Here is a 16261-nt window from a genome sequence, read left to right on the forward strand (position 1 = left end):
TGTTTTTTTTTTTTTAGGTTTTTCGAGACAGGGTTTCTCTGTATAGCCCTGGCTGTCCTGGAACTCACTCTGTAGACCAGGCTGGCCTCGAACTCAGAAATCCGCCTGCCTCTGCCTCCGGAGTGCTGGGATTAAAGGCGTGCGCCACCACGCCCAGCTAAGAGCATGTTAAAGACAGACAAAAGGCACCTTCTTCTGGCAGTGGAACATTGAAGCTGTTCAGGCTCTGTCATACACAGCCCTTTCTTGGCAGTTGATTCCTGTCTTCCCATAAGAGAGATTTTCTTTCTGATGTGCCTGTTGCATACACATCACAGAGTATTCCAGGCTCAGTCTTAGCTCAGTCTCTAAGATTTGCATCTGCTGCAAGATATTCCTTTTACTTTCTTTAGAACAATCTCTGTGGCTATCTGATGGAGACAGTGGCAGGCCTTATTTTCAAGAGCTTTACTTTGTATTGTATAAAGTAGTATCCTCTTCTAGTTCTCACAGCTACCCCATAGCTAGGCATTGGTAAAGCACTGCTGTATCACAAGTGAAGGACTGAAAACCAAAGCATAGAGGGGTTTTATTGGTGAAGGTAGCGGTCTTATCTTGGTTTTAGAGGCAGGGTTACACTGTGTATACCCTGGCTAGCCTGGATCTCACTGTGTAAACCAAACTGGCTTCAAACTCACAGAGACCGATCTACTTCTGCCTCCCAAGTGCTGGGATTAAAGGCATGCACCACCATGCCTGGCTTAGAGAGTTGAAGCTACATGGAATTAGAATTTGTTAATCATTTTAGCTGACCTCAGCCTCTAGTTCCTGTCAGTTGCATCTTATCAGATGCTGTCATTGTCTTTCCTGAGGTTCCTGATGCTCAGCCTACTGTTTATTGCACTGTCTCATCCATATTGTTATGGCTAAGTTGGTATACTGCAGTCGCTGTTTAGCTGACCCCATGTACTGTGCTGTTCTCTTCAGTGTTGCCTCTGTGCACCTCTATGGCATCATTTCCTATCCTTCACCTCGTGGTCTAAAACCCTCACTGTGGTTCTCTGGTAAGCTATTTGCTCCCCTCCTCCAACCTTAAGGCTCAGTTTGGATTTGGTGTCTCTTCTATCCTCTCAGCCTCTTTTGAAAGTTCTGTGTGCTCATAGTACTGTCTTCCCCTCCCTGCACTCGCCTAGTTTCTCATGTTCTGTATGAAATAACTGTATTTCTTCTGAGGCTAAGCTTCTCCCAGACGGGACTGGTGTTTTATAATTCATGACTCCAGCAATGGAAGTATGAGCTGTGAGCCACAGTCTCTGAGACATTTCAAAATAGCTGTGTAAGGTGACAGTTGACCTCCGATTGACAGCTAAAAGAGGGGGAGTCAGCAGATACGACCCTTATGACTGTTGAATACATGATTTATGCCAGAAGGAAAGAACTTTGTAGTGTGTATGTTTATTTCTTCACACAGCTCAACCTGGTAGTACAGACACAGTAGATGCACAATGACTTCTGTAACTTCTTAGCACTTTTATCATAGCTTGAAGTTTTCTATGATATATCACTTGAAATAATCATGTTTCTAAGTTGAATTTAATGAATTAAAAATATTTTTATTTTAACAGTGCTTGTCTTAATTGCTCATGAATTTTTTTCTTCTAAATAATCTGCCACCAGGGGGCACCCTCAAACCTTTTGAGAATTAGGTTTGTTTCAGCTTTAATCAAATAGACATTCATATTGTAGTTTTGTTTATTAATACTATATAATAAAGAATGAAGCTCTCTAGATATATATGTACAGTTCTTTATTTGTATGCAGTTCTTTATTGCATTTTAAGTTTGGTAAGCTGTTATTTAATTCTATTAAATCAAAAGTTTAAAAGCATTTTCAAAGTGTCTCATAGAGCACAAAACATTTAAAACACAAGTTATGCAGTGTATTGTTAGCGTGAAAATAGTGATTATACAGTAAATACTGTATAGGAAAAACCTTCATATTTTATGAAACTGCAAGATCTTCATTTTTAATGAATTGAATTTTAGAAATAATGTGGCTTTTTGATTAAAGTCCTATTTTGTCTCAAGAACTGGAGTGGAGGTATTTTGTCTAAGGATGTTCCCAAATTGGTTGTAATTTGAAATTAGGATACAGTCGGGCAGTGGTGGCACATGCCTTTAATCCCAGCACTTGAGAGGCAGAGGCAGGTAGATTTCTGAGTTTGAGGCCAGCCTGGTCTACAAAGTGAGTTCCAGGACAGCCAGGGCTACACAGAGAAACCCTGTCTCGAAAAACCAAAAAAAAAAGAAAAAAAGAAAGAAATCAAGATACTTATGATGAAATTTGTTCTATCCAGAGAAGTCTTGAATTTTAAGACTTTTAAGTCCTTGATGGCTTATTTCCTAAAGCAAGAAATTAATGCCAATGAAAAACTCATTAGAAGCAGATGTGTTTAGGAGCAGCTGTAAGGGGCTTTAGTGAGGTCTGAAAGCAAATCTTTCCCCCTTGTTTTCCTTTCTCTGTTTGTTTTTTCAATGAGTGTTGGTCTAAATGAAGGCTAGTCTAGATCTTGCTGCATGTTGAGTGCTTTGTGCAGCAACTTGAGTGTTGTCTGACAACTATTTTTCATGAGACTTTGTATAAACATCTCCTCACTCCAGATAGGGACCCAAAAGTAAAGTCCATCAAAGTCCAGCTTGGTGAACCAGTGGGTTTGTTGAGGTTACTTACAGGAACAGAAGGGATTAAAAAATAGATACATCACCAAAAGTCCTCCTTAGCTTGGATGACCATTCTTAAAAGTGGGAAACCTGGAGTTACTACACAACTTACAGGCAGCTGAACAGGTTGGTAAGTGTCTCTTCTAGGCAACTCAGGTGGTCTGTCCACATTAGGCAGCTAGGCTAATCTGAGAGAATACTCATATCAACAGTCCCCTCTGTTCATATAAATTTAGGGAAAGAGGGGCCTTAGTCAGTGTAGTCAGTTTCAGGGACTGTGAAGTTATTGAACTGTTTATTTACTTCCTGAGTTTAATGAGTGTCCTCCAGAATAGAATGTGGTTTCCACTATGTAGTAGAGAATGCTTTGGGTCTGTATCATCTGGTGGGAAATAACTGTGCAGAATTGGTTCTCTGAGTAGACTCCAAAGGGCCAGAAAAACCCATTGTGGCTTTGAGGCCCAAGCTCAACCATCTGAGTTTCTATCCAGAAGATGCCTCGTAGAATCCATGAGATAGGTATTGTATGCCATTTGAATAGTTTGATAAAGACTCTTTGGAAGCAAAAGAACAGTTACATAAGTTGTAGATGGATAGCTATGTGCTGTTACAAAAAGCATATGGTTGAAGTTGACAGGCTAAAGTTAGTACAGACCCAAAGCATTCTCTACTACATAGTAGAAACCACCACCTGTTTTGTAGACCTGAGGGCAAAACCCCTGATTGACATGCATGTAAGGGACATTGGAACCGTTAGAGCTATTTATCACTTGCCCTTTGTTAAAAACTGGACAGTCAATAAAAGGCATTGGTTAGCATGGCTTAAAGGCTGATTCCTTTGTCTGTGTTTGGAAAGATGTTTAGGGACAATGGGCAAAAGTCAGGAATCTTGGAGACAGAATCCAACCACAAAGCATCCTGATTCTAGGGAAGAAGGGAAGAATCTCTACATTCTGTCTGCGTTCCATTCCCTCCAGTAGTACTCACACAATGAAGAGATTCCCTGAGCCAGGAAGTAAGAAGCTGCCTTCTGATGAAACCTATGGAAGGACTGCCTATATAGTTTATGTCCCAGAGCAACACAGCCATCTGAGTATGAACTTGTCCCTAGTTTCTTGGCAGTGTCCAAATGATTCTTTACTTGACCCCCATCTGTGTTTCTATACTGGGTGTTAAGTTGGGCTTTTAATGCTTCTGCCCCCATCCTTTTTTTTTTTTTTTTTTTTTTTTTTGGTTTTTTCGAGACAGGGTTTCTCTGTGTAGCCTTGGCTGTCCTGGCACCCTTTTATTTTTTAAATTCAGTACATAGTTTTTGTGGAATGTGTTTTTTGAAACCCTTTTGGGGAGGCTGGTATGTAAGCTATATCTAGTTGGGCTGCTAATGTTTTGTAGTTATTACCGTCTTGCTAATAGGGTTGACAAGATCTCGTGCTTTCCCCAGAGCTCCTTCTCTTCTCTTTGTATAATCCTGTCTTAGAGTGCCTATTGCCATGAAGAGAAACTGCTGTCAAAGCAACTTGGGGAAGAAAGGGGTGTTTATTTGGCTTACAATTCCACATCACTGTTAGTCATCAAAGGAAATCAGCACAGGAACTCAAACACAGCAGGAACCTGGTGGCAGGAGCTGATGCAGAAGCCATGGAGGGTGCAGCTTATAGACTTGCTCCTCATGGTTTGCTCAGCCTGCTTTCTTACAGAATGCAGGACCACTAGCCCAGGAATAGCACCATCCACAATGGGCGTGTCCCCCACCCCCCATCAAACACTGATTAAGAAAATACTTGGAGCCAGATATTATGGGAACATTTTCTCAATTGAGGTTCCTTTCTTTCAGATGACTCTTGTCTGTGTAAAGTTGACATAAAACTAGTCAGAAGAAACGCTGTCTTTGCCTAGTTTTTACTGTTTTCTAATATACACAATGTCTAGTAAATAACTGCCTTAAGTTACATAGTAAGTCAAATGATAATAGTGAAAGTAATTGTACTAACAAAAATAAAGAATTTACCAATTAGAAATAGAAAGATTCCATTGTCTACCATGCCCTCCCCATCCCTTGCCCTCCCAGCTAGAAAGAAAAAATAGTATTTGAGCAGATAACTATCAAGTTAGTCTAAGGACTGTTAAAAGAAAAATACTTTAAAAATCAGAATATTTCTTTTTTCTTTAGTGCATATAATTTCAGATGCTTTAATGAGTTATGATTTTTATCAATATTTCCCAAGCTTGAGTCATGATACTAGGGAAACCATGTATAGCTCATTAACAAAGGAAAAGGGGGAAGCACAGAGTGAAGTGACTCTGTAGACACCTGTGCTTTGTCTCTACTGCAGACCCCTAGGTCACTCGGTCTTTACAGCATCTGCTCTCTGCCATTGCATTTATCTTATAGCTCTTTTGATGCTATGAAATAAAGTTTGAACAGTCATATCCAGAGTTACAGATTAGTTAGCTGCTAATTTGTGACACCTTCTTAAATATGACAATAATAGACGGGATATTTCCTGGAAACCAGTTGTACTGTATTAATATTTAGAGAATGTTGTTACTGAAGCCATAATTGTGACGGGTGATACACATGAGAGATCACCCTGTGCCTGGCCTGTCAGACTTTCATGAGCCTTCAGAAATTAAGGGGAATGAGTAAGTTTGTTTTCTTGTAAGCTGTCACATTCCTCTCTCCCAACTGTCAGCCTGAGTTGTACACAGATAAATGTTAGAAACATTCACCTTCTCTAGCTGATTTTTTAACTCTTACATAATTTAGTGATATAATTTTTCTTTTTCTTCTAATGTTTAATTTTTCTGTGCTCTGAAACATGTCTAAAGAATAAGTTAACATTGAACATCTTAGTAATTTTTACTTACTTTTAATTTTTGAAATAGCAACTTGTCTCCTGAAGAGACTTGTAAAATGCTAGTGAAATTTCCAGTAGGCTTAAGATACATTATAGAAGACTGAGCCCTTCAACAGTTCAGCCACCTTCTAAGAGCCTGCTGTAGTAATTGGCCTAAGCTGTAGAAACTCTGGACAGCAGTAGAAAGGAGGACGAGCTTTGTAAAATAGGCTGAGTGAGATAGATGGCTGTTAAAGTATTTTTATTAACACTGTTACACATGAACATCACTGTTCTACACATGGGGAACCAGCCATTAATCTTGTCTTAAAGGAACTTCCAGTAAGTGTTAGAAAGCGTGTTCATAAATAACAGCACACACACAGAAAAATTGCAGGAGAGAACTGGAAAGGAAAAATAGATGGACCTTGAAACAATTATTCTTTGAACAAGATAGCAAGAAAATTGTTTAGGAACTAAAGAAAGACATTACAGTCATGGAAGTATAAGTTGGTGCTGGGGAAGACTGAATAGTTGAGCTGCAGTATGTAAAATGTGCAGGAGGGTGGATATGTGTCTGTGTGGATATCAGCTTTTATGATACGCTAAATAAGACCAAGTAAGCATCAAGGTCAAGATAGACTAAATACTTTAATATTTAAGTAGATATCTAAAGCTGAATTATCTAATATTAATATTTACTATTATATAGGTAAATAAATATCTTAAACTATGGAGTTTCTACTGTATTGAAAAGGTGATGAAAACCATTGAAAGCTTTCAAGCAGAGCAAGGACACATCAGGATGTACTTGGGCAGAAACTAAAGGGGATTGAGCAGCAGGGCACAGTTACATCATGTAGCATTCCTGTGCAGAGTGGATGAGGGGCTGAGTCAGAGTCACTTAGTGGATAGAGGGAGTGTGAATACAGGTGGTCCTGCTGGCTCAGTCAGTAGGCCTCAGAGGTTTACTGATGTGGGGGTGTTGTTTTTGTTTTTAAGAGAAAGAGGTTTCAAAGTAGTTGTGCATTACTGGCTCATTACCTGATATACTTTAAATTTGTGCATGGAGCTATAGTATCCCTCAAACACTATTCTATTAGAACCTTCATAACTGGGAGTTAAGCAGAGCCATAGGACCATCCATGTCCATTTCCATAAGGAAAGGAAGAGTTTAGGGGTCTCCTGTGTTAGAGAATATATGTACATCTGGCTCTATAGCTGGTTTTTAAGTTTCTAAGTTAGCACTTCATTCTCTAAGCTACTCTTCATTGTGATCTGGGAGAAAACCCTTGACATTCAATCTTAATGTCTGCCACTCAGTTGTTTAGTATAAATCAATTCGTTTACCTTTGAACTTTACTTCCTCTTGAGTCTTCTTGTATTTTTCTGTTTTGCAGGGCTCTTTTGGGGCAAATTATGCTTTCATGACCACCAACTGTATGTGGGCTTCTGTATGTTTGGTTGGAGGTCTGTGTGTGTGTACACCTGTATGTGCATGTGTATACATGTGTATACATGGGGCCAAAGGTCACATTCAGGTGCCATTCCTCAGGAGCAATCCACCTCAGTTGTTAGGTTTTGTTGTTTGCTTCTGTTGTGTTGAGACAGGATTTCTCACAGGGTCCTGGGACTTGCTATCTAGTTTTCTCTAGCTGGCTAGCAAGCTCCAGGGCTCTGTCACTTCACCTGTTTTTCTACCTCTCCTGCACTGCTTTTGATGCCCTTTGTTTTTTAAATATGTTTTCTGGGTGTCCAACTCAGTACCTTATAAGTATGGTGTACTTTACTCACTGGGCTCTACTAACTCCCAAGCTTCACTAACTTTGTTTTACTGTGTGTACTGGTACTGGGGAACACATCTGTGGCCTTGTACATGCTAGGCAAGGACTCAATCACTGAGCTACATCCCTAGCTTTTCCATTGTCTGTCAACTCTTCCTCAGCAAATGATGAATATTATATACTGTGCGTGGTACTGAGGATTTGAGATGCTTACAGCACAGACCTTATATGATCAGTGTTTGTACATTTGAGGCAAGGGGGAAAATACTAATAAAATAATTATAAACTGTAGTAACTGCTCTTATAGGTGTGTGTGTTCAGCTACAGAGTCATGGAAGAAAGACCCATTAAACAAGTGGGAGGAAACATCACACAGAGATGAGAAGGAATCCCTAAAGTTTAACTAGTGGCAGTGTATGTGAAATGTTAAACAAGGCAGGGAGCTGCATAATGTAGCATCATAACCAGGCCTGCTGTTTGTTGAAAGTCCTGTAATTCTGTAGGGATTACTTTTATTTTGTGGATAAACAGACAGAAAGGTAATGCTGTAACTTAAAAATGCATTTGAAAGTGAATTCTTGGATATTCAGACAAATGGAGAAGCTAAAGTAATAAAATATTAATATGGAAACTAAACAGTATGCATTTGGGTATTCTGAATATAATTATTTTAATTTTCTGTTTAAAAAGAGGCAATCTGAAGTTTTTTTTTTGTTTTTGATACAAAAATGAAATTCTCTGTTGTTTTAAAGTAAACCATAAGAAGGAGAAAGAAAACAGATAAAATTAGAAATGAATGGTACTTTATAAAGAAAAGAAACGTTTTTTGGCTCAGTTCTGGAGGTTCAAGGACCTCTTAGGCTCTGTCATGAAAATGGCAATATGGAGTGGACATGAGGCAAGAAGCCAGGGAGACACAGAAAGGTCTTTTATATAACAATCCTCTTCTGAGAATTAGTTAAGGACCCAGGAGAGCTACATTAATGCCCCATAAGAGCAGCCCTCGCAGTGCCCTTTTCATAGCATCAGTCACTGAATGGTTGCACGTGACCACAGCAGTCTATAGCACCAAAAACTGGAAAGAAAACTAATCCTTGAGGGATGTTGAAGTCACTGTGTGACTTAGTAATTAGTAACATCCATGAGAAAGGGTGAGCCTACAACAACCCTACTGAATCTCTGAGACATTTTTTTTAATGAAAAGTCAGTTGAAGGAACACAGACTATGAGTCCACTTACATGACATAAAATTATGAAAATGGGAGACACATTAGTAGTTGTTAGTATTAGGGTCAGTGAGAATAAGGGTGAGTGAGATTGAATAATAAAAGTTTTGTTTTGTAATGATCAGTTCTGTCTTAGTTTGATTACAGGTATTTGTGTGTGATGAAAGACATAAAGTGATAAGTGCACACTTTTTAACACTATTAATGTACTGTTTCAGGATATTTGGTCACACTGTGAACACTGAAATTGTGCTATTTACTGAAAACACAAACAAACAAAAACCGGTTTCTAGTTGGGGCATGGCTCAACTCTTAGCACCTTTAATTCCATGTCTGGAATACCAACATGCTGTTAGTACACACCTTTAATCCAAAACAATGAAGGTAAAGTTTGTAGAAGGAAGCACCCATGTTTGAAAGTGATGTATAATTGAGTGGCAGACAGAGTGATGAATCAGAGAAAGATTTGACAGAATAGGATGTGCCCAACTCTGATGGAACAGAGAGAAAAGGGAAGCTACTTAAGAGAGCAGTACAGGGCAGGGAGCAGGGAATAGGGGAAGAGGAAAGAAGAAAGGGAGTTTCCAGTTTTACTGGGACAGTTATAAAGAGATAGGCTGCACAGAGAGTACAAGCTAGATGCAGGTGAAGCCAGAAAGGACCTAGAAGAGTAGAGCATATTGCTAAAGTTAGTATGCAGCCAAGCAGAGCAATTCATTCAGAGGCCAAGAGAGAAGCCAGATTGAATCAGTCAGCTTAGAGAGGAGTTTGAGCCAGAACAGTGAGTTAAAACAGTCAACCAGAGTTCAAAATGAACAAGAAAGGGTGAGCTTATTCAGCAGTCTCAGAGACTGACAACATTCTAGGCCTAGATAAGATTGTACGGAGGTAAGAAGCTTCCAGAACTAGGCCTAGGTTAGCAGACAGAGGCAGTGAGCCTTGGAGATGATAATTAGATCAGGTGAATAAAAGTTACTTTTTCAATATACTGGTTCTAATAATGTGGTAAAGGGCATATAAAATGTGATTATTGAGGGAAAATGTATAAAAGGTATAATGTACTTGGTCATGCTGTTTTTATGACATCCTATCAATATTTAATTTATTCAAAATGAAAAGGCTTACAAAGCATAAAGGAATTATGAACTTGGAGAGTTTTGAGTGTTGTAAACAAATACGTGAACATGTCTTAACATTTTCAGATGTAGGAGAACAGTCATGTTTAGTTTGTAACTATGAGGCAATAAATGTCCATTATGGATGCATACCTTTAAATTTTAGTTTTTGCTTATAGCAGACTTAAAAGAGACTTATTATAAAGATGTAGCCACTTAACTGTTTTGAACTGGATAGAATTTCACTCCGTAGCCCAGGCTGGCCTAAAACTTGTAATGGTCCTCCTGCCTCAACCTCTGGAGTGCTGGAATTACAGGTGGCCGGCTCTCCTATCTAGCCCTTTTAGTGTATTGACTTTCTCTCCTGTAAGGATGTGGGTCTTGGCTTTGGTTCAGATCCCATCAGTACTAGTAGAAAGAAGGCTTATAACTGCCTCCTCATTGTTCTGCCAATGTTACCAAATTTATTTAGCTTCATCAGCCCTGTTTCTTACAGTGGTTGTTGACAAATAGTGCTTATGTTTATTGCTACTTGTTGTTTCCCCTAGAATTAATTATCATCTTGCTGTAGAATTGAAAAATAGGTGCGCATCGCCCACAAGTGTCATCTTGGTGTGCTTTCTGGTGTGATACAGGAAATGTACCTGACAAGGGCGACTTCTGGGGTCCTGAGGAGCCTCATTGCTTTGTGGTCAGTCGTTTACTTTGGGCGCAGATAGTGTGCTTCAGAGTAACCATGGTGCCCGATGCTGGTAACTGTGCAAGTTCAACGGCCCTCTGACATGACCCAGGCACAGTGTGCCGATTCCTATTGACAAGTATTACAGGGTTTTTTAAATCACATGTATGTGTGTGTATGTGTATGTGTGTGTGTGTGTGTATACATGTGTGAATATGGAGGTCCGAGGACATTTTATAGTAATTGGTTCTCTCCTTTTATATATAGGGCCTGAGAATTGAACTCAGGTCATTAGGCTTGGTGGCAAGTGCTTTTCCCTGCTGAGCCAACTTGGTGTATGTTGTTATGTGAGAGAGACTTGATTTTGGGATACATTGGTTTTGGAAGACATTTAGGTAATGAATATGTAAGTTTGTGGTGGACTTGTTGGTATGTTTCTACTCGTATTTGTTGCTAATGATACCGTACCTTATAGTAGGAATTCAAAATTAGCAGAAATGTGTGTCCATTAGTTGCTATTCACTACTATTAATTCACACAATATATTTCATTGGTTTTCAGGTACTTGAAGAAGCAGAGGCCCAACATTTATATCAGTCCATTTTACCTGACATGGTGAAAATTGCACTCTGTCTGCCAAATATTTGCACCCAGGTTAGTAAATGTAACTCGCATGGCAGAGGTGGGTAAGGGGGTTCTGCTAATGAGCGTGCCAGCTCTGCTGCCCGGAGAGGTCAGAGGCGGGAGGACGCAGCCGGAGAGCATGACGGATGTAGCTCTCAATTTCCAGCGGCGTCCCTCTGCTGCACTTTGTTTACTCAGACTCCTCCCTCTGTTTGTTTAAACAGTGTCTTTTAGAAATCATTATTGTAAAACAAACTAGTGGTTTGATATGTTTTTCCAAGATTATTTAATACTACCCACATCCCTCACCTTCCTACAAAATGATACATTGCTATAACAGTTGAATTCATGGTATTTCTTAATTTTTAAAACTAAAAGAGCTGGGCGGTGCTGGTGCACACCTTTAATCCCAGCACTTGGAAGGCAGGGGCAGGCAGATCTCTGAGTTCAAGACCAGTCTAGTCTACAAATCGAGTTCCAGGACAGCTAAGGCTACACAAACTCTTGTCTCAAACAAAAACAAAAACAAAAAAGAAAGATGGGAGAAGAGAGAAAGAAAAAGTACTATATTACATCATTGTGTTTGGAGTGCATTAATTATACATTGTTCCCTAACAGGTAACCTCAAAGCTTAGTTAGTTAAAATAGTTAGACATGCACCATCTTAGTTTCTGTTGGTAATGAATATAAGAGCAAGTTGCTGAGTAAGTGCAGCTTATAGCCTCTCTTGTGGTTGCATCAGGATGTCAGCGAGGACAATGGCCATCTAAAGCCTGGGCTGGTTAGCTTTCCTTGGTAGCTGACTTCCTCAGAGCATTGGGGAGCCTTTCAGGGCCAGGTCTTATCCTGTGTCACTTCTGCTAGTTTTCTGCTTATGGAAGATAGTCATTTAGTCTAAGCCATACCCAGAGGGAAAGAAATTAGACTCCTCCAGGCTTTTTAAATGTAATCTTTGTTTATTTAAAGAATTTCGTATATGTAAACAGTGTATTTTGGTCATGCTCTCCTTCACTCCCCTCAGGGTCCCCTTTCAGATGCCCTCCCCATTACCTTCCCAATATCATAGACTCACTTTTTTTCCTTTTTAATGACCCACTGAGTCTAATTAGTGCTGCCTGTGTGTGTGTGTGTGTGTGTGCGTGCGTGCGTGCACATGGGTGTGGGATGTCGCTGAAGCGGCCACTTCATAAAGAAGTAGTGTTAAGGCGCTTGTGAACACACTTTTAAACTCTATAGAAGGTGGTCGTTTTGTTTTTCATAGTTTTCTGCCTGTGTCTCTCCCCACACGGAGTGTGTCTTTCCCTTCTGTTTCTAGGGTTAGCTCCCTGGGCTTTATTACTAGCTAGGAGTCTGCTAACACTTGTTCTACAGGAGCCTGGTGACTGAAGATTTCAGGCTGAACCATTTCTGGGTATATAGGATGATAGCCCTCATTGCAAACCTAAACCTATAAGCACATACCTTGGGGATAGCCACAAATACCCTAAACATGTCCAGATGTCTACTTGGCGCCATCTTCAGTCAAGATCCAATGAATGTTCTCCATTATGCCATGTTTATTAACGTTAGCATTTTACTGTGATGTTTTCAAGGCTACCTAACTTGGGTTTCCCCTCAGCGATGCACTGTGTCTAAAATAAAGGTTACTGTTATTAATTAGAGAAATGTATTTTAAAACAGCTCTTGCTATTTGTCTTGGAAGCTGCTTGCTAGTGGTCCTTCCTCTTCCTTTTCCCTTACTCTCCTTGCTTTGAGTTGCATCGAGTTTTGCACGTGTAGCTTTTCATCCTGGCTCAGATTCCCTTTGTTCTTTCATTACTACACTGATGGGGAGAAAGGTTTAATCTTGTGCTCCATTCTTTACAGAAAAGTCATTCTCTGTTGGGAAAAATCAACATTTCAGTTTGAATTAGAATTATGTTTTTGACAAGTTGAATTGTGTATGCTTGCATTTAATGACTTGCCATACTAACACACTACAGGTCAAATCTAAAAGATAAACCTTAGATTCTTAAAAAGAAAATAAAAGGAATTGGGTTTTGAACCTTTTGATTTCAAAAGTTTGTTGGTTTACAGTATTTACCCTGTTACTTTTTCTAGCTGGGTTGCCAGTAAGGTTTCTACTCTTTTGTTTCACTAAGTGTGAGCTTCTATGCAGCTCTTCTCACCCAGAGAACAAAAAATTATTCTTTTTTTTTTTAAAAAAAAAAAAACTATTTGGGCTGGTGAGATGGCTCAGTGGGTAAGAGCACCCGATTGCTCTTCTGAAGGTCCAGAGTTCAAATCCCAGCAACCACATGGTGGCTCACAACCACCCGTAATGAGATCTGATGCCCTCTTCTGGTACATCTGAAGAAAGCTACAGTGTACTTACATATAATAAATAAATAAATCTAAAAAAAACAAAAAACTATTTGACAGGGGATAAATATTTGTGTGTCGAGTCTATTAAGCCTAAAATATTTACTAATTATTGACATAATTTTTATTAATAACTTGGTAAATTATAGTTAAAAGGTGGAACCATCTCCAAAAACAAAACAAACAAACAAACAAAAAGGTAGAGTTGATCACAAGTGTGTTTTAAACCAGTTACACTCTGTGGCCTTGCCTGAACTCAAAGCTGGCTCATAAGTAAATGTTTTGAAGAGAAGGTAGAGTTCAGTGTGGACTTTCTGGTTCCTGTGTCTTGTCTTTTCCTTTGTTTGCTTACCCTTGAATGTTTTTAGAAGAACTAGTTGAATGGTAAATGTAACTTTTTTCTTATGTCCAGCTGTTGCTCTTGCGGCAGCTTGTGTTGTCCTGTGACTGCTGAAGGTGCAGTGCTGCTGTGTTCACTGCACATGGTGGTGCCTTCCGTCTGAGGCAGCTGGCTTGAGACTTGGGTGTGGTTCTGAGTGCAGCTGAAAGGCAGAAAGGAGGGGATTATCTTAAACTCCGCAACTCAGGGAGACTGGTAGATGGTGGTCTTTCTTTCATTTTACCAGCATGTATTTGAAACCACAGTTTAAGCATTTAAATTGGAACAAAGCACATTGAACACAATGCTCAGATCCTATATATTGCACTTACGGCTCGTGATGTTGGGGTTGGTGCAAGAAGGTATTTTAGATTAAACCACTAAAGGAAAATGTCCTGCGCCATCCTGACTTGGACTGTTTTATTATGTAGAAAATGCCTTCAATCTTACAAGTTTCATGTAGTTAGTTTGTGTGGCAGATTTCACTTGTTCTGTTAAATGCTTAGTATTTGGTTCTCCTGAGGAAATTAATAATAGGCAGTTTGATTTAGAATAGGAGCGAATTGACTTATTTATTCAATCATATTCTTATTTTTTCAATCATATTCTTTAGGAGTAAAAGAAAGTACTTCATCGCAACATTTTTAATGTAACATAACTTATATGCAATAATAGTTAAACTCGGTTGCATTTTTAGTCCATCTTTTTAAAATTATATTTACAAAGGTAATTTGTTAATATTTATTTGCTGCGGCAGTCTTGGTTTTCACTGGTAAGTAATGTTTTGTGTTCTCTTCAGTGTCATTATTGATTAGAGATCTGCACCTTGTCAGATGAGTACATTTTCCCAACATCAGATAATCAGCCCTTGACTTTCACAGTATTGCTGATTTAAGGACTCTAGAGTGGCTTGAAATTATTCCTGCCTTAATTTAGAAAATGTGATTTGGTACCTCTGTCTTCAAAATTGCTAAACTAATTACTGCTTTTCTCATCTGTATTTTTGTTTTCCTCCATCAGCCAATACCACTCCTGAAACAGAAGATGAATCATTCTGTCACAATGTCACAGGAACAGATCGCCAGTCTTTTAGCTAATGCTTTCTTCTGCACATTTCCCCGACGGAATGCCAAGATGAAATCGGAGTATTCTAGTTACCCAGACATTAACTTCAATCGGTATGTTTTCAGAGAGTAATTCATGAAGCGTAGAAGGCACGGATGTTTTTGAATGATTTATCATAGGGTTAATAAGCATTTTATTCAGGTTATATTTTGACCATTCTTTTTGGCACAATAATTGGTCACAGAGGTAAAGAGCTTGATTGCAATCCTGGAGTCAGTAAATCACAACCAGGCTTCATCTCTGTAACTCCAGTGCCTGTGTTCTCTCTGCTCCTGCCCATCCTCCTCCTCTGAACACGTGTGCTCCATCTACTGTTCCATTGGAGTGTTCATAGGAGCGTTGCATATTATGATCCTATCTAAAACAGTTTTAAAAATGGGAATAAAAGCCTAAATTTCTGTAAAGACCTTATGTAAGTATATAAAGTCACTGGGCAGGGTGGCAGGTGGATTACTGTCAGCTCAGGGCCAGCCTGATAAACATATTGAGATCCAGACTAGCCAATCCTAACCAGAAGAACTCTATCTTAAAGAAAATACTATAAAATCTTGAAGGAGATATATATGTGTGTACGTATATAATCTCTGTATTGTGTATGTGATGAGAAGTGGGAAGTGACTGTATGTTTTTAATAGACGTGATTAATTTATCTGTGATTTGTGAGGAAGACAAAGGAATATTCAAATTATTTGTCAGATTAACACATTGTGAAACTGTCAATAAAGTTCTTGACTTCAGCTACTTTCCAAATGAGAATTCTATCATCTGCCCTAATGAAAGCATTATAAAAAACTTTATTGGCAAATAAATGCCATGTTTCCCCCTTTATTCCCACTCCTAATTCTTCAGTTCTTGGTTTTTCTTGCTTTGTTTGAATTTGCTTTTTAGAACTTGAATAGAGTATGAATTTTTTCCATAGCGAAGGGCAAGCCTTGGGAAAACTCTCCTGTGCTGCTCCTCCGTGTTAGGTTGGGTGCAATGCTCAGCTGTACCGTCTGTACTCACCTGTGCTTTGGGTCTGAGGGTGTGTGTTACTGTAGGCAGTGTGCCAGTTAGGTACACCCATACCATAAGCACAGAGAACATATCTCAAACAGTTTTTATCTTCAAAGTAGAATGCTACAGTGGAGATACTTAGTGTAACTTACCTTTTTGTAATAGTGTAGTTTCTTTAAAACTTACCTTTAAACTTTAAGAAAAGTTGCAGAAATAGAACCCAAGAGTTCTTGTGTACAACTCACTTAGTTTCACTTTACCGTATTTTGTACCATAGTAAAATAATCAAAACTGGGCAATGAATACTGATTTAACACAATTAGCTGGCTTGGGTGGCAGCCTTCTGAATTGTTACGGTTTTTCTGTTACCCCACTTTTCTAACCTAAGAATTAGCATCGTAACATTACATGTGTCTGCTGAGATTCGTCCAACCTG

General features: G+C 39.1%; 1 protein-coding gene across 1 annotated transcript in view; it reads left to right on the forward strand.

Annotated features, from left to right (window-relative positions):
- Nucleotides 1-16261, forward strand: part of Parg (poly(ADP-ribose) glycohydrolase) — a 101473-nt gene that overhangs the window by 30225 nt on the left and 54987 nt on the right. The window contains exons 8-9 of the mRNA XM_021181844.3: nt 10902-10994; nt 14725-14882. Of these exons, the coding sequence (XP_021037503.1) occupies nt 10902-10994; nt 14725-14882 (251 nt within the window). The remainder of the gene's footprint in view (nt 1-10901; nt 10995-14724; nt 14883-16261) is intronic.

Source organism: Mus caroli, unplaced genomic scaffold (genome assembly GCF_978045245.1).
Source record: "Mus caroli unplaced genomic scaffold, Mus_caroli_1 scaffold_12, whole genome shotgun sequence".
Classification (NCBI taxonomy): Eukaryota; Metazoa; Chordata; class Mammalia; order Rodentia; family Muridae; genus Mus; species Mus caroli.